A 25,637-nucleotide genomic window follows, 5' to 3' on the forward strand; every position below is an offset into this window, starting at 1 on the left:
AACACAAAATGCTAAGCGACTCAACCTGACTCTCTTTTTTATCTGTACAGAGATAAACATGTGTAAATGTTTAAGTGTGTGTACACTGACTAACAAAATATACTGTAAATGAGTTACAACAACGTAAACATATATATATATATATATTATTAATTGTCGTATTTATGTATCCCATGAATGGATAAACTGTTTAAAAATAATATTTGTATTAATTTGTTATATAGGTTTTTTTGTGTTACATATTTACTTACTGATTGGATTAAAAGGATGACTGGCAGATATTCATGACCAAATAGCAAGTATTACAACCTTTGCAGAACATTTTGATTCAAGACTATATAATAAGAAGAATAATATAATAATAAGAATAAGAATATATGAATCTCTGTCTACCCTAACTCAACTAAAACTAAATGTATTCTCAAACTAAAGACCATTTTCAAATGGAATCAGAGGTCAGGGGCTGGCACCCTTAATTGGGCAAAGTCCATTTCAAAGACAGCTTTCTTTTTAATCTCACGCCGGTTTGTTTTATGACGGTTGCGATTCTATCACAATCATACAAATATGTCCACAGACCAACACACAGCCTTTTGGAGAATATGCCTGTTTTTTATCTGACCAAGACTTTACTTAGAAGATCAACATCTCTTTGTTTTATTTATATGTATTGTCTTTAAGCATTTTCAGCCCATCAGATAGCTGTCTGCAATGGTAAAAGTCAGTGTGAAGGTGTAAAGGAAAAAGGGAGATAAAAGACACAACCTTCCCTCATGTCAAAAATATGCATCCATATCGGCGAACTGCTTGAATAGCATTTACTTTCTTTTGAAATACATAACAAGCTCCGCAAGCTGACAACTGCAAATATATTCAGCAAAGAGATCTGTCCTTATTAAAGTAATGACGGAAAGCAGAGAACATCTACTGAAATAGCCCAAATGTGTCCGCTGTTATGTTATTCATTTTTATTGAAGCTGAACTCAACAGAGTCTTGAAGTGCATACAAAAAAATAAAGAAACTGATACAGACAAGAAATATGCTTTACATTTTCTGACATCTGTCATTCACGATGGTGCAGAGGCCCCAAGCCCGTTTTTCAGGTTTCAGGCTCGAAAATGACATTCCCAGATAAATGACCATATCTTCCCTTCTAAAAGGGTTAAATTAATAATCTTTTTTCCCAAAGTAATGATAAACCTGTAAGTTGGATGTAGAAGAGTCAGAATCAATATAGATATTTTTTATTTAACCTTGTAAAAAACTGTAAATTATAGTGTCCGTCCAAAATATATTTTGTACTTATAGTGAAAACTAACCTTGGATGATGGGTTAGTAGACTAAAAGCTTTAGGAATCCAAAGTACAATATATAATAAGTACCCTGTATCAAGAATGATGCAAAACAAGTGATATTTTACCTTTTTAGACAGATTTAGCAAAGAAAACCTCTTCTGGGGCCATTTGGGTGGATTTTCCATATCTCTGGCCCCCCTTCCTCGATTTTGACATGTGACATATCTTCCTGACCTTTAGAGCCAATAGAATCAAAGGGAAATTGTCCCATAGACTGTCATGTTAAAAAAAACCTGGGGTCTCTGCACATTCAATCTTGCTGCAGAGCTCTGATATCTGGAAACGGAAAAGCAGTTTTATTGCTTATGGATTATCAGAACATTTCAAAGGGGACACAGACACATTGGATTACTACACCATCGTTGTAATCTGATAATCCATAAGCAATAAAACTGCTTTTCCGTTTCCAGATATCAGANACGGAGATTTTTACTTTACACGACAGCTGGGTTCAACACTTTCATTCTGCTTCACTCTTTAACTAAACAAAACGCGGATTGTTTTGAAAGACTCCTTTCGCTAAAGATTTTGAACGATCCCTCCGCGTTCTTGTTGACCACGTAAATAACTACGCTTCCTATATCTTCTGGTGCGGATCGCCGTTCACAAGCATGAAACCGCTCAGAGTTCACAAGCAAGACGCTCCGAGACCCACCTATTTTAGCGGACCAGGAGTCGGTTGTTTAGTGCACTTAAGAGGCATCTCGGATTGTTTCAGCGCTGGAACCCAAAATGAATCCGTACCGAAAGCGGGCGGCCTAAAACGCACCAGGTTCGATTCGAGGGGCCGGACTACTACAAGGCAGGTGTGAACGCGTCCTGAGCACCATATGTGGTAAATTGTACAGCTATATAACACAACACAATTAGTTGTATCCCCCTCTCTCTAACCTGCGCCGCTTCTCGCTCGCTGCCGCGCGGGGGGGGGTGGTCTCGCAGATGCACCCCAAGGCTGCCGCCGCCACCGCTGGCGCACAGCTATCGACAGCTGGGACACAAAACCCCCCAACCAGCAAAACTAATTCCCGCGGGCCAGCTCGTCATGACTCCCTCCGGAGGGATTCCCCCGATCATTTCTTAGCAAGTTTCTCATCAGAGTGATTTACATACCAGGCCCGAAACCTGCGCGTCAGGAAACGTCGGCCAATAACGCAGCTTCTTCCCTCGCCGTACGCATGTTCGTCGCCTGGCAGGCGGCAACTCTTGACTAATTTTTAAGCTTTCTCTACTAGTACAGCGCAACTCCCACGTCAAAATCCTACGCACGGCGTTATAATGAAGGCCCGTCAGGTCACGGAGAGGAAGCATGTGGAGGGTCATTGCATGCACTTCAGGAATAGTTCGGAGTAATTTGTTGGCTATACAAGATTCGTTGTGTCTCAACCTGGGCATGACTGCCATGTCGCGTGGTTTACATGATAACATCCGTCATTCCTCTGTGATTGCTTGTGTGTCTGTCTATGCTGACTGTCCAATAACAGGAAACGCCACACATGATCAACTTGTAGGAAGCTTGAAATAGTTCAGGGGTGTCGCTTTATAGTACCAACAAAGGCCTAGTGGTTAATAACAGCTGGAAATAGCTTGTAACCATGTCATATGCATAATATAGCATTTCCACAGCAATTATCCATGTCAATACTCACGCAAATATGGCTACTGTCTTTTATACGCAATACTACCTGTTTTTAACCAATGAATTCAACCCTCACTCTTGCAGTCTCTTTACTAGCGTTGCCCACATCAAAACAGCACGCACCGTCCCTGATGTTTTAGCTTTTGTGTGAGTGTCATTCGGCAGTAGCATGAAAGCAATTAGCAAAGGCAGTGAAGGCAACAGGCGAATCAATACATGGCACAACACTATTTTTATTAACAAGAGAAACTCTTTTTTAGCCATGAAGCCTGCCTCTGATTACTAAGGCACCAGGCAATAAGCAAGGCAAGTTTATTTATATACGGCCACCTTTCAACACAAGGCAATTCAAAGTGCTTTAGCAAAAATATCGAAAGCTTAAGAAAAATGGCATTTTAAAATTCAGTCATTAAAAATAAAAGATAATAAAAAAGCATTAAAAGAAAAATACATGGATAAAAGGTTACAGTGCAGTCTAAGATATGAATAGTTCAATTAAAAGCAGCGAGAAAAGAAAAGTTCAGCCTGAAATTTAAAAGTAGTATTGCAGCAAGACCTGCAGGTTCTGGAGTCTTGTTCCAAGATATTTGTGGAGCAATAATAACCTGAACGCTGCTTTACATGTTTAGTCTGACTCTGGGGACAGAAGCTGACCAGTCCCTGAAGAGCCTAGAGATCTGGATGGTTCATCATGTTACGCAGGAGGTCCAGAAATGCTTTAGGTCCTAAACCATTTCAGTGTTTATAACAGCAGCAGTATTTTTGAAATCTATTCTTTGACACACAGGAAGGCGCAGTGTAAAGGACTCAAGAAGCAGGAAGTGATGTGATCCACTTTCTTAGTGTTGTGAAGAACTCGAGCAAGGCGGTGTTCTGAAGCAGCTGCAGCTTTCTAATGGATTTTTAGTGAGACCTGTGAAGACAGCGCATTAGCAGTAGTCGCAGTCTATGAAGAATAAAATGCATGGACAAGGTTTTTCCAAATCCTGCTGTGACATCAGTCTAATGGATAACTGCTGTGGAAATGGCCATTTATAGCATACAATGCTATCATGACAAATGTAAAGGAAGGAAATAGGGAAAACTAGGAGCGAGTGTATTTGTATCATGTTTGGAAATAGGTAAACGACTACAGGTTCGCGTTCCGGACTGAGTTTAAAACATCTAAACGTAGAATTGACAATGCTATCTGTTCTGTTTAGACATTTACTAGGACTTACTAAATTGGGAGCTTTTCCATTTGATATTTTGGCGATCCAGAGAGTAAGTGCGTCTTTCATCGTCTGGCCACATTACAGGTGGCCATTTGTTTTGAAGCAGGAGAACTTTATGTCATCCTACAAGCTTTCTCTTTAGCACGCTTTGTGATTTAGTGCTCGCGTACCGGTACGCCGAACCGGTACCTGGACTTGTAAAAGTTCGGTTCAAGTCCGGTTTAAAACCGGAAACGTCAGGATCGGTAGCTTACGTATCAATTCTCCTTTTGTGTTCTAAACCATCTAAACCTTCCATAGAATCGAGAAGATTGCGCGCTGAGAAAAGACGAAAAACATTGTTTTGGCTTCTTGATATGGCGGCATTACTGAGCTTACACGAAGTCTTCGCAAGAATACTCGTTAGCTGCTCGTGAGATCTGTGTACAGTCAGGGAAGCTGGCTTAGAATAGTGGACACCTGACAGCGTGGGATGGCTCGGTTGGCCATATTTGGTAGTGTTAGCCTAAGCTAACTCCTTTGTATGCATATGGTGATATAGTTGTCTGCGCGAAAGGCAACACTTCACGCCAGACAATGTCAATATGCTGTTGTTCTTGAACAAAGAACTATAGAAATTTGACTTGTATCTTGGCATATTGAGCTTGATGTACATCACTATGTAGTAGTTGTGTAAAATGTAGGTAGTAAACACAGTGAAGAGTTCTAGAAAAGACATGTGTAGACACAAGTTGAAGGGGGCACATACGAAGTTAAACCTGAACGATCTTGAATTTGAGTTGATTATACAGTTTATTTTCAATGGATAATTGAGCTCACAATAAGTTCCACTTAGTAGTTACTGCACAAACTTGACAGCAAGTTCCGGACTTATAAGTCGGACCTGAACCTGAACCTCTGGACTGAGTCCGGACTGACGCTGAATGTGAGTCCAGGTACACAGCACTAGTTGTGATGCTTGTTGAAACGTGAAAGCTGTTACTATCCAACCATTGGGTCAAACTTGAACTGTCTGCCCTTCTCTCCCAGGCACACGACCCCAGAGAAGTTCTACATCGAGGCTGTGATGAGGGGGCTGATCTCTGTGCTGGCATTGACAGGGTCTTCCAATGAGATGACACTCACAGGCTAAGAAAGTTTATGATCGTGCTTCCTTGCACTACAAACACAACACGCTTTCAGCTGTGGTTGAACACGATCAAGCAGAGGAGATTTAGAGCCTCTCACACATCACCCCTTTTCAATTTTGAGGCTGTTGATTTCTCCACATGTGTTTGGCTGACATGCCATTGTTTCCTTTCTCACAATACATCAGAACAATTGACGCTTACAGCTAGAAAAAATCATTTGGGACAGCTTTAAGAACAAAGAAGGTAAGCAACAAAGCGGATGATCATCAACGGAATTCTCTCAATAGAGATTCATTGATTCTTTGTTTACTCTTCAAGAACTATTTGGATATCATTAAATCGCTTTTGAGTAAATCTTTAAAAAAGCAATTGGAAAACATCTCTATTTAACAGGTTCGTAACTTGAATCTTTTCTGATTTATTTACTCCTCTTATTGACTGTCAAAGTCGTTTACTTGGAGTTGGTGGACAAACGCATAACATTTGAGATCCTATATATATCAACAAGACTACAGGAGACGGGACGACACTCAAAAGTTCGCCCTTCTGAGAATATAAAACTAAAAGCGAAGTGGTCTTATATCCTAACGCTTCCTCCCCATTGTGCTCGGCATTCACAGGCAAGAAAGACTGTCGCCCCCTCTGCGGTCACCAGGCCTATATGCCGCATCATGGGAACCATCCGTCTGGTAGGCAGGTAGGTAGCCACACAGATGGCAGCGATTGTGTTTTCTTCTGAAGCCTGACCAGGCTAACCAGTGACGCCCAGGGATGTACCTGATCGTCATCACCAGGAAGAGGAATGTGGGCAGCCTGCTGGGCCACTCCGTGTGGAAGGCTGTGGACTTTGATGTGATCTCCTACAAGAAGACAGTGCTGCATCTCTCAGAGATCCAGGTCAGCAGGAATCACTCAGCATCTGACAATCACTCTTTAGAAGGGACACCTGTGATACATTAGACACAGATTCACTTCAGACTAATGTTGGTTGTGGTGTTGGGAAAAGTTTTATATGTATGCATATGATCAGATTTGACTAAAATAGTTCAAACTGAGCCCTCAATATAGAGGACATTATTTTCAGCTATTTTATGAGCATTGCTAAATAATACATGTTCTACACATTCAAATCCCAATGTAGCTTTCTCTGAATCTAAAAGCCAATACCAATGCCTATATGTTGGTCTTTTGACACTCTTCTGACAGATTTTGAAATTGCTTTATTTTGGGATCACTGGCAGTCATAATGGAACTTAAATGATCTTACAATATCCTACGATAGTATGACATGCACACTGTCACAGGTACTGTTTGATTGTGGACTGGACTCTTCCAGACTCTCTTTGTAAGACCTTGTGTTACAGGATCAGTTATTCTTTGCTGTCTGGAATCACACTGTGCTATCGCATGTCAGTGCATTATTAATCTGCTGCTGCTTCTAACCTTGGTTTATTGAAAGCTTTCTAGCTATCCCGATAAAACTCTGTATGCAGTGTAGAGCTTATAATGGCAAACACTGGACTGTTGGTGGTAGTAGATTAGAGAAGCAAGTACAAACTAGTTTAAAGCGCAATCACTGTATAAGAGCTGCTCTGGTGAGAGGAATGTAAGAAAGAAGGTGGAGGGAGTTAGACATGCTAACTGGCTTAGCTGCCCCATCCTATTAGCCAGGCAGAGATGCACAAAGCTGGAAAAGAATAAAAGTCAGCTCTGATGCTGACTGATGCAAATCAGGCCCGTGGCGGATTTCATTTCGGCCCGCAGGATAATTTAGTGGGAATGCTGTTAACAGCATTCCAACTAACTGTTATTCTACGGACGAAAAGTTTATTATTATTATTCCGCCGACTTATTTTGGCCCTCTTCTCCTCCCGCATTGAACATCGCAGAAACTCCGTTCGAACATCAAAACGTTCAGCTCGGTCGGGAATCGATGGCTATTACTTTTCTCATTCATAACTTACATAATTCCAGAGATACATCCCATAATTCATCAAATATTTAACATTGAAGTCAATGGAAAAAATCTTCAGACTTCAACAAATCTTCATGCGACTTCAACTACTAACTGTTCATTCATACTTTCACTCAGAAACCTCATTCCAACTTTAAAATGTTACACATCTTTCTGACATTATTCGTGTAAAACTACTTTTAAATCTGATTCTTACTTTTAGAAATATTAAACTTTGCTTGAAAACATATAACTGGGAAGAGCTGGGGATCAGGTTATTCACCTGCAAGAAAAGGCACTGGCGCGGGACCGTCGCAGTATGCATATTTTAGTTGACCTAATAAAAAAGGTTTTGTTTTTTATTTATGTGTAACACAATATCACCTCAAAATAGAAGATACGAAACATTTTCAACCATGCAACAAAATGTAAATAGTCCTACAACTACTTTTTTTTTCTTCTTTTATTTCCTTTTTTGTCTAAGCACAAGGGAGCCAGAGCAGAGGGCTTAAACAGCCGCATACGGTTCGAGAGCCCCGGGTTGCCGACCCCTGGTCTATATGAATAACCGCAAACCGCCTATTTGTCATCTGCAAAAATGTTGACCCAAAGTTTTTTTTAAAATAAGGACAAAACATCTAAAAGAGCTCCAAAGGTACTTACAATGGTTGACATAGGTGTCCCCATACTGTACATACGCTTCTCATTTGTTTATCCATTTAAGATGTAGGCAACATCTAAACCCAAGTAGTAACCAATATGAAATGCCTTATTAATTATTTCCTACTACTGGGGATACAAAGTCTATACATTTGTATCATCTGTAGAATATAAATATGTTATTAGTCAATAACCCCTTTATCAGTCACTTCCATAGAGTAATCTATATAGTCTCGACAAGAGGCTTAATCTGCACAGTTTACCATGTGGGAATAGATGTGTCACAGTTAGGAGAAATAAGAGGTGAGAAGAGCAGTTTCCCTTTTTGTTTCATTTTCTGTACATGGATCAAATACACTACACTTCTGATAGTGAGTAAGTTGGTATAAACGGGAGCTAACTCAAAGCCAAACATTAGTCTGTTTATTTCACACACATTCAGCTGTGCTTCTGTAAAAGTCATGATATTCCTGGAGGGCTCAACAAAAAAAGATTCTGGACAAAATGTTTTTCCTCCCACATAATCTCTGCTGTTTATGCAGGACGGGGGACAATCCTTTCTGATCACACCAGTCAGTAAAGCTTGTAATGACGGAATCATAAAAATGAAAGGGAGGGGGAGTGCAATCCCAACTCTCTGTGGACTTTTTAGTTATTCCTCTCTCCTGCCAGTCATATTGATCAGTCTGGCTGTTTGTCGAGCGCTCCACTCATGGGCTTTTAGTCCAGTCAATCAGAATTTCTAATTCTAGGAAAATATACCGAGATGAATAACATCACGACCCTGCTCAGACTGTAATGATCTCACCAAATAAACATATTTTACACTTCATATTGAAAAGTTAAGCCCTGGAGAGAAAAATAAAACGAGGCCACGTTTTATCAATTTGTGCGCACAAGATGTAATTCGTGGCCTCAATTTAAATAAAACAAGGCCACACTTTTTTAATTTGTGCGCACGATATACTTTCTCGTTCGCACAAGATACTTTTTATGGTAAAACACATCAAACTGCCCGATTATTACGCCATATTATTAGTTTTATGAAGAATATGTCCGGTCGCCAGGGCGTACGTGTGTTTATGATAGTGTTGTTCGTTCCGGTGCACTCCGGCAGGACTATAGCACTACATCGAGATTGAGATTAAACAAATGTCTTTCACTTGGGAATACAAAACCATGTAGCACCAGATGTGTGTAAATTACTGTTCATGGTCATTTGAAAACAAATGCCGGTGTCGGACACACACAAACACACCGAACACACACACACAGAGCGGAGCTGAGCACAAACACACACACACATCATGTGCATCTCCTTCATAAAACGAGTAATAGGGGGAATAATCGGGCAGTTATATGTGTGTATAGGTGTGTGTGGCTAAACGTAGCAGCCTCGATCTCCATTCAGCTGTTCTAATGAAGGGAAACACAGTGAAGTAAACAATAAAAGGCACAGCTCTTTGCAGCTGGTGCTGCTCTTCTCAGATTCTGCTGAGTTACACGTTACTGCCTCCAGTGCCCTGTACGACGAAGCCAGTTCAAGAGACCCTGGATATGTTTGAGTTACCCGGCTTAACTAACCCTAACAAACACGATCTTCCTAAGCGGTCCTAAGAAGCTGGTTATCAACTCAGTAAATCAACCAGGGTTTCTCTGTCCGGCTGAGTGTGCGTTCACGTGAAAGGGACGGGGTTAGCAACATTTGACCAATCACAAACATGGAGAAGCGTGCTGACAGCGCATACTTCATGAATGAATAGTTAAATAGCAAATCCTGCTTCGTAGTACAGGCCACTGGTGCCGCAGAGATTTCATAAAGTGAAGGAGGTTTTCCTTCTATAAAACAGCTGTGGGCAGCAGATACTGTGAGAGTCACGGACATGAATTCATAGATCAAAGCAGACTGGTTTACAGACTCTTCTGTTTTGCGAATCCGGTGCTTAAACAAATAGCTCTAAACCCCTGGCCAAAATACCCCTAAATGAAGTCCGAGTTTGAAATATATCTCAAATAATGTATGCACTGCCATTTCTCCACATAAACATAACAGTCTGCAATGAAACGGTTGTCTCCTCTGTGCTCCACTTCCTACTTGGCGCACCGGTAACTTTCTGGTGCGAAAGAGAAACTAACGAAATACTTTCTCGTTTGCACGAAATACTATCTCGTGCGCACAAAATAGTGTTTTTCTCTAATTTTTTCTCCATGAACCTTTGGGGGCTCCGTAGCATAGTAATATTAGAGGAAATCCATTGGGAAAATACTTCATATTTTTCGTTTATAACCGGCTAGTTGGACTGTAATTTAAGTGTTTGTGCGTGTGGCAGCCTGAAAATGTTTGCTTTTCAGTCCCGTATATATCACCCTGCCTAATAACATCAGTGACAGAAACACTCCTTGTCTTCCTACCAGGCTTCTTTACTCCATCGTTACTCTCTTTCTGTCATGTTTTACCTCCATCTTCCCAAGTTACCTTGACTTTTAAATCCGGGAGGAAGTTGTAACACCAGCTGAACGACTTGGGAAATAGCAAAACAACTGCATTAGATAAGACCATTGAGGTGATTTAGGTTTAATAAATACAAAAGTTGAGTGTGATGCGAATTATTGGGCTGTAAAGTGTCAGGCTGAGGCCGGTTACACATTGGTGGTGCATGAACGTAAAAGAGAGGCTGCCCTGTAAACGCATACAATAAGAAGGCTGGCAAAGAGGCAATCAAAAGATGGAATTGATTTTCAGCTCACAGCTCTCAGAGCCCTCAGGCAACAGAAAGTTAAGCACTGCAAAGGTGTTACCTCACACAAAATTCTTCTGAAATGAGCACAATGTAAGGCTCTGAAGGGGTGAGAAAAATACTTTATTCTACCACTAAAGGTTTATGTAAAGGTCAGCGTGATGGAGATGAGTGCTAAAATCAGGGGTTGAATGAGGGGACACATTTGGGTTCAAGTTGCTACTCAAGAACTCCTCTGTCAGTAATGGAAAGTTTTTCTGCTTGACCAAACCCTTATGCCTTATACTTCAAACCGTTTGGCTATATAAGTAAATCTTTTGTTAGCAAAATGACCAATCCAATCCATGTTACTGTCACTGGATTCAATTTACATTTCAAAGTCTTACAATTGGACGAGACGCTTTTACCACCAGAGCCAACTCTTCTGTTTGTCTTTGATAGCACAGCACAGAGGACGAGGATATTAAGACAGCTAAATAAATCCCTAATCTACTGGCTCGCAGGGGAGAACAATGCCCTTCAACATGTACGTCTATCGGCAGGACAGGAGGCCCAGATAAAAGTGAAAGTTGTTATTAGAAACAGCTCAACAGGAATACAAAAGGAAGGAAGAACAAACGCTTTAGTTTGAAGGTGATCAGTCTTTGTTACCTTCCTTCTGTAACCTGTTACTGCCTTTCATTCTTTGATTGATTGATTTAATATTGTCTCCATTCTTGACGCCACACAGTTGCTGCTGTTTTATGCACTGCATCTTGCAGAAGTGCAGGTAGGCAGAAAAAGAAAAAAAAATATTACATATATTTTCCTGATTGATATGATGGTATGCAGCATCTGTATTTGTTGTGTCCCGTCAAAAGTGTTGAGTCTAGTCATGTTTCGTGTTTTAGTTTTGTACATTTTTGTATTGTCTCCCACTTCCTGTTTTGTTTTGACACTCACCTGTTACGTTTCACTCCAGGCTCCTTGACTCCCTACCCTTGTGTATGTCTCCCGCTCTCTCATCAGCGCCAGCCTGATTGTTTCCACCTGTGCCCAGTTACCTCTTGTTTAAATTCCCCAGGCTGTTTCTCAATCGCGAGTAAAGCTGCTCCAGAGCCACTATTTCAAGCATACTACGTCATTGAGTGCCGCCGAAGTACTGTTCCAATGTCCAGCATACTTGGAATTCTACCGAGCCCGGCGTACTTCGTTTGGAGAAATTTTGAGGCTGCACATGTGTAGACTCCGCGGTCTTAAAATCCCCACAATGTTTTGCGCACGGACCAATTTCCCCAAATCTGCAGTGGAAAATGTAAGGCGGAGCCTCTCATATGACACTTGCTAGCCTGTTCCACTCGTTGTTTTCTGAATGCCAGGAAGTACTCTTGCCTCGCTTCTGAAGCAAGTGACTCGGAAGACATGTGCTACCAAGCAAGCGTACTCGAGATTGAGAAACACCCCCAGTTTCTTTGTGCCTTTTTTGAGCCTTTTTGTCACCTCGTTAAGAGTGTCGATCTTTTTTTGTATACACATTTTGGAAATAAAGTATATTACTTTACAAGTTCGTAACAGTATTATACAGTAGGGCTTTTCTATTGGAATTTATGCCAAGCCGACTCTAACATGAGGCGTTGATTTACATTGCTAACAGTTTAACCATTGTACTGAATTGTGCCCAATATGGACCATCATACAATACTATTTTAGTGACATGTTTAACCACTTTGATTATTCTAAATACCTAGTCCTTTTTGTTTTTTCCAAAGAAAATATTAAAGATATTAAATATTATGCTCATTTTCAGGTTCATATTTTATTTTGTACTGTCACATGCTTACATGCTTTAATGTTCAAAAAGTGCTTTATTTGTGGGAGAGAAACTCCCTCTGAAGGGAACTTTGGGATTTTAGCCTTTGCGGACAATTTACATCCACAAAAACCTTTAAAACATACTATAGGAAAAGGAAAACACCAAATGTCTGGCAAACGTATCTAGTATCCTATCCATGTGAACCTGCTTTATTTTTTTAGTGGATCTCACATACTCTAGGGGGGTCCGGGATCATGCTCCCCCGGGAAGATTTTTTTTTAAATATTACATAATTAGCTTTTGAAGCACCTGGGGCTATTTACTATTTTTGGATGTTTAACTGAACACCCATACAACCAGTGGAGGAAGTGAACTCCCTCCAGTCAGGACGTCAACAACACATCCGCCCTCCTGCGGTTAAATTAATCAATCTCCAGACAAGTCAATGAAGCAACATATAAACGTGTGTGCGTGGGTTTTCTTGTAATATCTTTTTAACGAGATGGAGGGTAGGAGGTGTGTGTGATGTTGTACTTTGTGTGGGGAAACTATCCTTTTATTAAATAGTTAATGGGTATCAATGGTGCTCTGACTCTTCTGAATGGTCTTTGCAAACAGACCAGTGATGTATGAAATGTCTGCCTTTAGCAAGATCAATGAAACCAACAATGTACCTGCCGAACAAAACTGCAATTTGTCTTTATTGTTACATAACCGTTTAGCAACAGTCAAATAGAAAATACATTTTTTTGTGCAAAACTGATCCTTTGAAGGAAAGAAACCATAATATTTTATCAACATATTGTGAAAGGCTCACCTTGTCCCACTGTCTCTCTCTGTCCAAAGTGATAATTGTCATGGCTGGATTCACTAGGTAACCGTTATTGTTGAAGGAGAAGTCATTGTGTTCCCAGGTTACATTCAACATGTGCCTACAGAGAAACAAAGAGAAAGATGATCATAATTGACATTTTAAAAAAACAACAGTATGCAATTTCCTGTAATCAAAACACCGTCTATACAGTACTTCCTTCTTGATGGACTATACTGTATATTTGAGTACTGTCCTGAATCTGAACGGTTAAACACCAAAACCCAGAAGATGCTCCTCTCACCATCATATAACAGCAAAAGTGTCTTGGCTCTATAATTGGAAGTATGACTGAAGTACAAACTATAACATTGATTTCTATAACATTCTGTACAGAACTTTATGGTCAGCAGAGGACGAACCCCTTTACTTTGATCAACTCCTGAATTGTCTTCCGGCACGACTTTTTAGTTCCTTTTTGAAATATTTAGACAACTATTTTCTGGTTTGCTTTTTATTTTGGTAAAGATATAGACTTTCGCCTCAGGAACTTAAATCCTCTTTTCATGTCCTCACTTTTCATCAAGAGACATGATCATGTCAACATTTTAATTGACTTAATACTTTGGTTCAGAGTTGTTCACAGTCTGTGAAATTCTGGTGAAAGAGATATATCAGGAAGGATTTTAGGGAATTTTTCCAAATTAGGCACAAACATCCAATGATGAACTGATTATAGTCAAGGTCAATGTGACTATAATAGTTTTACCGTAATATAATGATGCCATGATTTTATTTTGTTTAGCTCATGCAAACATGTAAACATCACAATACAGTGGGCATTTAGCTCGTGTGCGGCCTCACATAGGCACAGTGTAGTCTCATTTTTATTTAAAACCATTTAAAAAAACTTTTTTGTTCTATTTAAATGCCATACATATTGCATTTATACTGTTTTAAATGTTTCCCAAGTTGTGGGAATAGCATCTATGTTACTCTTGTGTCATAGCCATTTTAGGCTGATTGGATAAATTCACAAATGCCTTTTCATCGTACAGAAAGCTGTGTCGTTGTCATAACAGAGACACAAGGTTTCCTGACAGTTTCTGCACCGTGATACAAAAACTGTGATCTCCTTTGATTCCATTGTGTCCTCACTCACTTCCTGTTATATTAGACCTGCGACACGGCTCTCTCACCTCAGCCGACACTCCAGCAGAGGTGATGAAAGCCTGCTGTGAGGAGAATAGCCTTCAGCTCTTGTCTGTGTGAAAAGCCTATTTAATCTGGTAATCTGCAATAATCCCATTAACAGGTGTGCTGACTCATTATCAAAAGCTTGTGTGAAAAAAAATCTCCAATCAAGTGAGGACAAATCTGAGAACCGCGGGGGATGGTAATGTTTGATCTGGCTGGAAAGAGAATAAATTATGAACTATAAAGTTAATGGAAAGCGCTTTGTTCTATCTTCCCGACCTTCACGTTACAGACGAGAGCTGCTGCTACGCAAATCAAGCCTGCTGTGTTTAGGAAGTCTAACAGAAGGGGAGTTTTACAGTATCAAAGCTGAGATAAGGTTCACTGTTTCTACATTCTGGACGTTTTGGGTTTACAAAAGAAAAAGTTGTCTACCCTACGGCTCTGAAGACTCCAAAAGTAAAAAAGCTTCTGACATCAGAGAGAGAAAGTGATGTTTCATAATGCAAGAGTACTGTCTGACGATGTTAGCATCCCCTTGGGGATCATACAACAACATGCTTTGAACACACATTGCCATGTATGACCTTGGTTTATATAAGCTAAAAGCTGATGCTGGTTTCTTTTCTGGCTCTTCCCTCTGCTTATTGAAACATTTTCCCTCAAAAGTGCTCTACATTGCGTAGCACAGATGGCGTCAGATGGCTCTTTTGGACATGATTTAAATAAGGAGAAGCCCCACCCTTTATCGTCATCAACACCAACCCACCCAGCTTTCAAGGGATAGAGGGGAGCGCTAAGTGCTGAGGACAAGAGCTGATAGATAGCAGTGAGGCTGAGGACACAGTTTGGGAATGTGACAGTCGCCATACAATGTGCTTCACAGCACCAAACAGATGGGAAGTCATGAATAAATAAACAACATCTGAACTCTTTCTCGCCAGGTCCAACAGATGTAAGTCAAAGACATGATGGTGAAGACACCTCATGATTTATCAGGATTTAAAGAGAATAATTTTCCCAATGTAAACATCAGCCAACATTCTTCTGTTGTATCCCATCAAGGTTATGCAGATAATAATCTACACATGTAAATCGAGGCAATGAAAGAGACAGAAAAAAGAGCATATGACCTCCAAGGGGCATTACAAGTAATGTCTGTCCTCTATGAGAAACAAAGGCACTACTTCTAGTGCTATGTCACCAAAAGACTGCAGATTGCCAATTGTCTGCATTATTTTTTTTAATTCTTTACAAAAGTCTTAATCTCAAGCAACAAAGTTTTTTATGATCCAAGCCTATCCATTCATAAGAGTCATTGTTAAGGAGAGCAGTGACCTAAGACCTATTTTACTTTCTAGGTATAAGGACTAAATAATGTCATTAAACAAGCTTTAGTCCTGAAGATTATATTTGTATTGGATTTGACTCTTGCCTAGTTACAGTAACTTTAATATTCATTGTAGTCAGGAGTTAAATTTGAAAAATGAAAGTATCCTAGAGCTACATGGGTTCATACTGTATATCACCATTAGCACCATTAATAGCCATCCACTACAAAGTTGTTTCTGTGGGACGATCCTCCACTCAGTAACTCACTGTTGTCATTTATGACCACTGACTTCAAGTGGCCATTTTTGTTCAATGTGAGTGTAGTTTGCCAAGAGAACCACCACAGGCCACTAACTCCTTTTTTAACAAGCATCACAATTGTGTTAGTGCCTTTTTGATGTAGAAGAGCTTTACAAAGAATTTATGTCCAACCCCGCTGTCAAATATCCTTTTAAACATCCTTTTAAACATTTACAAAATGTAAATACTTTGATCTATTCCACAGAAACTATGAAGCATGAGTCTTCCAAATAACAGTGGTATTCAAATAATGGCCATGAATCAAATACCAGCAGTTGACTAACAATACAGAAAAAACGTGCAGTTTCTAAAAGAATGATAAAACACATAGAGGGGAAAGGAATTGGAAGTGTACATTTCCATTGTCTGTGTTTTTATTTTAAAAAGTGTTTGTAATTTTAGTTATATTTATACTGAACTATTGGATTAAATATATTTCCAATTTCTTCTACTTGGCTGTTTCTTAAATCGCTGCAAAGTGACTGTCAGTACAACTTTACATTTTCTGCTCTTTTATATGATTAAAGACTTACTAAGAAATAGACTAATGTTGTCTTCTCAGCTGCCTAAAAGCTTTAATGTGAAACATGCGTTCAGGAAGTGTTGAGTTGAATTGTCAGTTCCTGAAAGCTATTAATACTAAAAGTGGACTGGTTTTGTAGAAAAGAACATAGTCTTGAATTTATCAAGACAAAATATAAACATGGACAAGAATCAACAGCAACAGGAGCAGATAAAAAAAACAGCTCCCCACTAAAATATCATAACATATATAGTGAATAATTAGAAATACCTGAACAGAGTGTCATTACTATCAGATGGCTTGACCGGGTTGTGACAGTCACTTTGGCCCTCGGGAACGAAGCCCCTCTGTGTCTGAAAGCTCTGCACGCCCTTCACCACGATAGCCACACCGTCCCGCACCCTCTTCCTCAGGCTCATCCTCCACCGGTCTGTGATGATGCTGATGAGCCCCACAGGGAAGCTTTCAGGCGGGGGCATGTCTGGGTTCCCCATTGACAGGCTGGGGATAATCCAGATATAACCCGGCCCAACCAGTCCGGCCTCTGCCGCCATGCTGAACAGGTACTGAGCCTCTTCATGGGAGCAGTACACCAACAGCACCTGGGCGTCGATCTGTTGCAACAGCCTTCCTGCACGTAGGTCGTTCATGCCATCAGCAGACATGTCGAAGGTAAGCACGTCCTGCAGGTCCCATGTGAAGTAGCTGGTGTCGGTGAAAGATTTAACATAATCCACGTAGGTTTCGTAGCCTGGGTAGAGGCTGGTGATGACTACGAAGCTGTCCCAGTTGTACTCCTCCATCACCTTGAACATGCCGTTGATCTGCTGCTCGATGGAGGATCCCAGTTGCAGGAAGTTGGAGCCCTCGCCCTGTAGGAAGAGGGAAAACATAATATTGTTGGGAGATGGAAACCATAGAAAGACCTTAATGGTTAGTTAACTGCATGCAATTTTCTCCTGACTAACAAGCAGAATTACCACACCCTAATTGAATTTGTATAATATGCAGTGGGATCTCTAGAGGACCCTCTTTATACACACTAAGGAACACACGCATAATTTGTGCTCAGACAAATCGCATATAGAGAAGTGTGTTCCCCAACCAGTAGGGTCTGTAGTGCAGCTTTGACAGGAGTTAAGTGATTCTGCTTTATTTTGCTCTTGCAGGGACTGTAGACCCCATTCATCACTTAAACTCACACGTCTTACTTTTGCAGCGCAAACACTGGCCGTCATCACGACTTGCAAATTCAGAGGGATGGCACTATAACTTTAGCCAGCTCTGGCCCTACCCTACATGTCCTTTTTTTTCTGGAAATGCAATGACTTTGAGAGGGGAATGAGGGCGTTTTATCTTCCAAAAGTGGTGGGAAAAATACTTTTTAATGTCTTGTGGTGTGTGATGCTTTTACCTTTTAAATACGTTTTTTCTTCAATGTAGGACTCAATTAAAGAGTTTTTACAATCAGTTTTCAAAGTAAAAAACGCAATGACATCAAGGATTGGGGTGTTGCCAAATCTTCCTGGTAAAATTCCTGAAAGAAAAAACCCAGAAACTGTTTCTTGGCTGTGATTTAGTACCGAGTTACCCTTTAAAAGTGCTTTCTGCATCATTTTGAACGTACATTAAAGGCAAGAAAACCTGGCCAGTGCACTTTACCGAACCATTTGTATTTGGTGGAAAAATGCTGAACACAAAGACTGTATCACACATTTTGATGTAGTTGCTGAAATGTCTAGAGTCTAAGTTTTGCTTTCATCCACAAGGTAGTTAGTAGCAGGTAGTTAGTAGTATGTAGTAAGTGTAGGTTGGCTTATTCAAAGGGACTTTCTTTCATTGGAAATGCTAGATACAAGCTAAACAGTTTTGTGTGATGTGTTTTCTTACTTTTTAAAAAGGCATCAACAGGTTTGCAGTGCATCTGCAACTATTAGCTTTAATCAAGGCATAAAGATGAGCACATTGAAGGAATTTCTCCTAATCTGGCAACCCAAATATGCTGTATATCCCAATCTCTAAACTTTACGATAAGTAAATGTTTCTTAAATATTAAGCAATGGATAGTATTTATTAAATAAAAAAAGTATTAAATGCAATGCTTATAAATTCACTACCCAAAAGAAAAGAAAAGAAAAACAGTGCAAGAACAGGAAAGATCTCTGTACATCAGAGAAATCATCAGAAGAAGACAAACAGGGAGTAAACACTAACGGGAACATGGTATGGGCACTTCAGTATTTAAAGCCTGGTTAATGGAAAATAAATGTGAAGAAACTTGGACAGTTACATAAAACGTAGTCATTTTAAGTTGAGTTGCTGGTGCCACATTTGCAGCCGTTGGTACACAGTGGAGTGGACTATTTCATCTTAGCGGAAGCAACACCAGCATGTGAGTCAAGTCGATTATTTAATACGTAGTCGTGCTTCGTATCGGGATCCCGATCACCAAACATCTTGACCAAAAACATTTTTATCAACAATGTATTAACAGACTATTCATCAACTGCACACTTAATATGGAAATGAAACCATAATTAATGACTACATCCAATAAGCAATGAGTCACGCATAAGCAAAGGTAGATTTATAGAAAGCAGAATTAAAATATATAACATACCAGGCTTGCAGTCGTCTTAACCATGGCCTCATCTCTTTAAAGTAATTATACAGAGGTATCACGATTAATGTGACAGTGATGATGGATTGATGCGACTGTGCATGTACAGCAGAGATTATTGATTCTCTAGCAGATTCCTATTACTGTGCCTCATCTTGTGCTGCATTGCTCTGCAAAACAAACACTGTAATTAAATGGTCAGTCATTTGTAGAATGTGACTTTGGTGTGAGGGTATAGAGTTATTAGATGTATAAAATGCAAAATAACCCTTGCTTTGAATCTAAAGTAGAAATATATGTTTTGACTCATCCTCCCTTGGGCTAATAGGTAGGTGGCCCCCTCCTTACCCTGTCCCTCCCTTGGGAAAAACCACTCCACCTTGAGTGCCAGGTCTTCATAGCTGAGAATTGAAGGGGTCAGGTATCCGGAGACTGCAAACAGGCTTGTGATCTGATTCCGCCTGTCTCCTTGTTGTCCTTGAAAGAAGTTCAGTGGTCTTGTGATGTATGAGCATCTTATGATTTCAGACGTCACAGTTAAATCCCTTGACTTTGTGCCTCTGACTGTACTGTGCTCACACCCCTGGAAAGATGTTCAGAAATCACTGCTGTTTTTTCTCACACCTCTCTTTTTACATCCACCAAACAGTGAGGAGGTTTTTCAAGCATTGTTTTTTTACGGAAATAATGCAAATTACACCAAAACCTACAGAAATAATATATAATTACATTGTAACTGTGCCAGCGGTTATGCGATGCCATAATGTTGCAACTATTTTTTGCTTTCTTTTATTTTTAAACGCTTGCCCCCAAATGACTGATTACTGTAATATTCACAAAAATGAAATGCTGTTATCAGCGTCTTCACGAGGAATTGGTCTCAGCTCAGTGTAAGGGACATGCTGCGGACTAAGATGGATTAGTCTGCAGTGGAGGCAGGCTGGCTGCATACATCTACACTGGGAGCAAGGTTCTTATGCAGGTTAGTCACGGAGGAGCTTGAGAAGATCGTATAAATCTACTCATTTTCTCCCTTTCCGTTCGCCATCCCACAGCAAATCTGTCAGCGTTATTGCGTTATTCCTATATGTGCTGATTCTTCGTCCTGCTTCTGCAACGCCTTTCAATCAGTTTGCCTCGCGACAGATGCTAGGGTGTCAGAGCGTGCAAGTGTTTGTGTTTATGCATGTGTTTGTGTATGCTTTGTGCATACTCACTAGCCCAAGGGTCTGTCAGAATAAAGGCCCTTGCAAACTACGATCTCAACAGCTCAATTAGCAGAGAGCAGACTGATAGCGCAGGCCAAATGAGCCTGGGGCATTACCAAAGGCTCAACTGCAGCTCAAAGCCTGAAGTCACGACCGCCCTGTCGATGTGCAGAGCATGTACGGTACTGTGCAAGGCATATGGTTGTAGTGAAAGAGATGAAACAGTCACAGTCGGTTACACAAAATGTAATATGAATTCCTCACCAGTAGATTTTCAGGAGCAAAATGCAGACCCCTGTAGGCTTGGAGTTAACAAGTCTTATATTGTATCTGAATACATCTAAAGGCTAATATATGAATACACTTTCCACATGGCCACACTTGGAAGTAGCTTCTTCTTGGTTTCATCCCACCTCTCTTATTATCTGTTATTACAGCAGGGTATTTTCTACCAGAGATAGTATTTAATGACTTTGGCATTTTTTTAAAGACTCACTATCTACGTCCACATTTATCGACTATATGTAAACATGTTTTTCTGTTTTGGTTCACACTAAATGTGCATTCACACCAAGCCACTGGGAAGTGCGCCAGCTGTTGAAACACATTCTGAAGTGGCTGAGCAACTTTGATAGGAATGAACGTGGCCCTGCCTCTGAAGCTGTATCCAGTTCTTTTTATACATCCATTGGATCACACCATTTTTGTTTGCAAATAATGTTGCCAGCAGGCTCTTCACAGTTGGCTAATAGAAACTGTGTTGCATAGGGCGAAAACGATTACATTTTCTATTACTGTATGTAATGTATTTTTATATCATAACAGATCGCGAAGAACCAAAGTACTTTACCAGGTTGATACAGAAATCTAAAATCTAGAATAGAGACGATTAGAGACATTGTAGAAATACTGAAATCTCCCCTGGTTGATGAATCTCTATGGTCTCACGACATACAGAATAATATCATAGTGCACAATACTATGGATAATGTATGTTAGATTATGACCAGGGTAAATGTAAATGGGTATCAACCATTCAGTCAGTAAGCTCTATTGCAGTGTTGTCCACAGAAGCTCACAGTAATAGTCTACAGTCCCAAAGAAGATTACGACCATTGAGTGGAAGCTTAGCTTCTCAAGGCTGAGATTACATTCACAAGGGTAAAACATACAGAATAACTCATATCACTGTACCAACACACATCCAGACATTCTGCACTACAGTTCAGTCAACTCTTTTGACCATCTAAAATGTTATCACATTTGTTGCGCTGAAATCTTGCGATGTCCAGTTAAATGAATGCTTTGCAGCTCGAAGATTAGTGTTTAGATGCTTTAAAACTGGTCTGAGTGGGAGATAGATGAGTGTAAAGCAGTGATTATCTCTAAACCACAGCTGTTTCTGTGTCAGCGTAACCAATACTTCTTCTCAGATTTTACTGGACCACTACACAAACTGCTGTGTTTACCTGCACTACAATTCCCAATGGGTAGCTGAAGGTTATTTAAATGAATCAGGTGAGGAGTGCATATTGATAGACTTGGACTGCATCCAAAAATCTAAAAGAAACAAGAGATTGCATTCACTTAGCTCAAAAGAGGCTGAAGCCAAATTGACATTACGCATTGTGCTTTATTTGTTGTTGCAGTGAGTGGCATTATAGCAGAAGAGATGGAAGTGGTGTATGGTTCCCTTGGTCACATGACTAAACTGCAGCCATATCACTCTGTTCCTTCTGGCAACGGCTCTTTGCTGCGACATATGTCAGCCTCCGCGGCGCAGCAGGAAATGCCCTGGAGTCGCTTTCCTATACTGTTGACGTCACGTAGATCCTGCGCGGCAACCAGGAACAGTCATACAACTCCGTGGCCATGTGCCACTTAAAAAAAAAACATGACACTATAGATGGCGTAGAGCAAGACTCATGTAATACTCAATTGAGCATGAATTTTCTCTCTGCATCTGCTAGGATAAAAGGAAGAGAAGTAGAGTAATCATTTAAAACGTCTTGGATTACATATTTTTGGAATAATCTCGCAACACCATGTTCACTTTTAGCGTGAAAAATACAGTAATGACAAGAATAAAGCACCTGGCACGGTTGATTGGCAAGATGAATTACCCAAACAGGTTTTACTAGAAAGCATTACATTAAAATCTGGCTTATCGTACTGTAATACCAAAATACAGACAAATGGACGGTTTAAAAAGGGCTTTGCAAGTACTTTCCTTATTTTTCACTATCTTGCATTTGTATCACCTTTCTCAAAAAGATAATACTCATCTCCCAGACAATTATCATACATTTTTTTAAAGGACCTTCTTTCTCTAGACAGGCTTTATATGATTTGAATTTTTCCTGACATATCATACCTTTTACACTGTTATTTGCAAGTGGTCAGATTGGATTTGTTCGTCCACTATCTATCTGCATTGAGATCATCTATATAAAGTATTTATATGTATTTCAAACCACGGTTTGGATCAACATTGTTATTTGTTCGGTGTTCAGACTTTCTAAAATCATTCTGAAAACCATAAAAAACAACAACCGATTGTTACGGTAAGGACTTCCTCCAATTTCTAACTCTAAACATCAAAGAGGGAAGGTTGCCCCTTTAACACTGTAGTTGCTGATATATAATTTATTTTGTCACTATATATCTCTCTTCAACATTACCCTGATCCGAGCAGTATATAGTTTAAGTTACTCTTCACAAACTGTACATACTGGATCACTGCCCCCCTGGCTGCTTTATATTACTCTTCTGTACTTGCTTTGCCTCACTTTAGACAGGTGACACTGCAACTGTGTCAGTGGTTTTTAAATGCAGCGGATGGCAGAGGAAGAGAAAAGCAAGTTTAGGTCTGAGCCAAGACAGACAGATACAAAAAGAACTGCTCTAGTTTTTTAGAAAGCCTCTGGCAAATGTTCCTGCGAAGACAATCAGAGTTTTGCTCTTGTCTGACTTACGTTTTGTCCACTTTACAATGCTGTGCCTCGGAGGATGTGATCTGTCAGACCACAAGATGAATGGTTCAAAGAATGCTTGTATTTTAGGTCAGTATATTGAACTAAATGCATAATGACAGAACAAGTGGATTTTGTGCAACTGCATTTTGTGTGTAACTGAAGGAAATCACTGCATATATTTATATGATCAGAGATTTGTGAAAACTTTTCTTGCATAATACAACAAAACAAGTTTATTCAAAGACACATTTGGAAGGATTTTCCTTTCAAACTAACTGTCTAACTGAGTGCTCTAATAGTTTTTTCACTTTGCCGATTTCATGCTCCAGGAATTGATTAATCAAAACATAAATTAAAGTCCAGCACCATTCAGCTTTTATAATTTGAACTCAATCAATCTAATGTAACCCAAATAGTTTTTGATAGAGTAATCTAGCCAAATGTTGACCATACAGGTAGCAGATTAGAGTCTATGTTGTTAATATCATGTTTTTTTTAGACTGATAAACAACTGCTTATTTCATCGTTTTTTGAGGACTTTTCAAGCTCTGGGCTGTTTTGTTCTGCCAAAGAAACAGCCATTATTAATGATATTGGTATATCCACTGTTTTCAAATTGAGCATTGAGACTTTTGGGAAATGATTGATCTGCTGGCAATAGTAAAGTGCCTAGCTTGGATTGACAAATGCCTGCTAGAATCCTAACTAGCAGAGATGCATAAACAATAAGCATTATCCTTAGTGGAGAGAAATGTAATATTTCTTAATCTTAACATTAGTTCTCATTCATTAAGGCATTTCCTCCGCCGCTGTGTTCCTCTGAGGAACAGCGGCCAAATTTGCTGTGCCCAGTCCGTGCTTTACGCACGGTCAAAAGAGTTTCGATGCAATGACCAACTCTTTGTATCCTGGGCTAACACTCATAAGGGCAAGGCCGTTACCAGGCAACGGCTCTCCCACTGGATTGTGGAAGCGATTGCTCTGGCTTATACGAGTCAAGGTTTGCAGGCACCAACGGGCCTGCATGCTCATTCTACTCGTGGACTGGCTACATCCTGGGCTTTGTTCAAGGGTGTTTCCATCCAAGACGTTTGTGCAGCAGCGAGCTGGTCCTCACCGCTCACTTTTGTCCGCTTTTACAGGCTAGATGTCTCTGCTCCAAGTGTGGCCCGCACAGTGCTGGGCCCCGTGTTGAGACAGGGTTCTACCTGTTAAGTTCTGGTTGTTTTGGTGATTTTCGAGATAAGCATGTCTAGCAATACGGGAGTTTCAATATCCCATAGTGAGACATCGAACGGAGTGTTATGAATGAGAACTATAGGTTACTTACGTAACCCCCAGTTCTCAGAGTAACATGAAGTGAGATGTCTCACTAGAAGGCCCTTCTTGCTAAGGCGAAGCGAGAAGAGGTGCTTATTTTGAATGACGCTGCAACGTAGCGCAAGCTACTTATAGGGTGGGTGGATTCCCTGACGTAGACGTCAAGATCACCAGCCAATCAGGATTGGCGTAATGAGATTGATGCTTCTGTTTGCATACGCGTTGAGGCGCATCCCCATAGTGAGACATCTCACTTCATGTTACTCTGAGAACTGGGGTTACGTAAGTAATCTATAGCTTCTTCTGACCTTTTGCTTTTTATAATTTCCTTACATTTCCTCATTGGGATAGAAAATGAAAAGGGGTTGATGCTTAGTGCGCCCTCACGTTGCCGATCAACAAATCGGTCAAACAAAGTGTCCTGAGGATAGAAATCAGTTTATAATTTGATGCCATCACTTCCAGAAAGATCAAACCCTGGGCTCTAAGCGATATGTATGAAAAGTGAATGAGCGCCATTGCGTTATTGACTACCTTTGACAGAGACCAATAAATCAATCGACGGGGCGGCGTCAGAAACTATTAAATTAATACATGAATAAAGAGGACATATTTTTCAAATGTTCAGTTTTATCTTTGTATTTTGTGCCTCTACTGTGACATGTTTTCATGCTTAAATGTTCAAACATTATTTTTTTCTGTGGGAGAGAAACTCCCTCTGGAGGGAGCTTTAAGATTTTAGCCTTTGTAGACCATTTACAGACACCTATATAACATACTAAAGGAAAGAGAAATCATCAAAAAGCATAATAGGGCCACTTTAAAGCATTACTGCCAGAATAGGTTGTAACTAATAAAAACAGTACTTAAG

General features: G+C 40.1%; 1 protein-coding gene across 1 annotated transcript; it reads right to left on the reverse strand.

The window, feature by feature from the left end:
• Positions 1–13,047: 13,047 nt before the first annotated feature.
• Positions 13,048–18,132, reverse strand: LOC104962838 (glutamate receptor ionotropic, NMDA 2C-like). The gene is made up of 4 exons (XM_010791338.1): positions 18,058–18,132; positions 16,914–17,515; positions 13,280–13,412; positions 13,048–13,122 (listed from the first exon to the last, which is right to left on the reverse strand). Exons 2-4 carry the CDS (start codon positions 17,456–17,458, stop codon positions 13,048–13,050), a joined length of 753 nt encoding a protein of 250 aa, XP_010789640.1. The 5' UTR covers positions 17,459–17,515; positions 18,058–18,132.
• Positions 18,133–25,637: the final 7,505 nt, after the last annotated feature.

The sequence above is a fragment of the Notothenia coriiceps genome, unplaced genomic scaffold (assembly GCF_000735185.1).
Source record: "Notothenia coriiceps isolate Sejong01 unplaced genomic scaffold, NC01 NC01_scaffold00035436, whole genome shotgun sequence".
In the NCBI taxonomy this organism is placed as follows: Eukaryota; Metazoa; Chordata; class Actinopteri; order Perciformes; family Nototheniidae; genus Notothenia; species Notothenia coriiceps.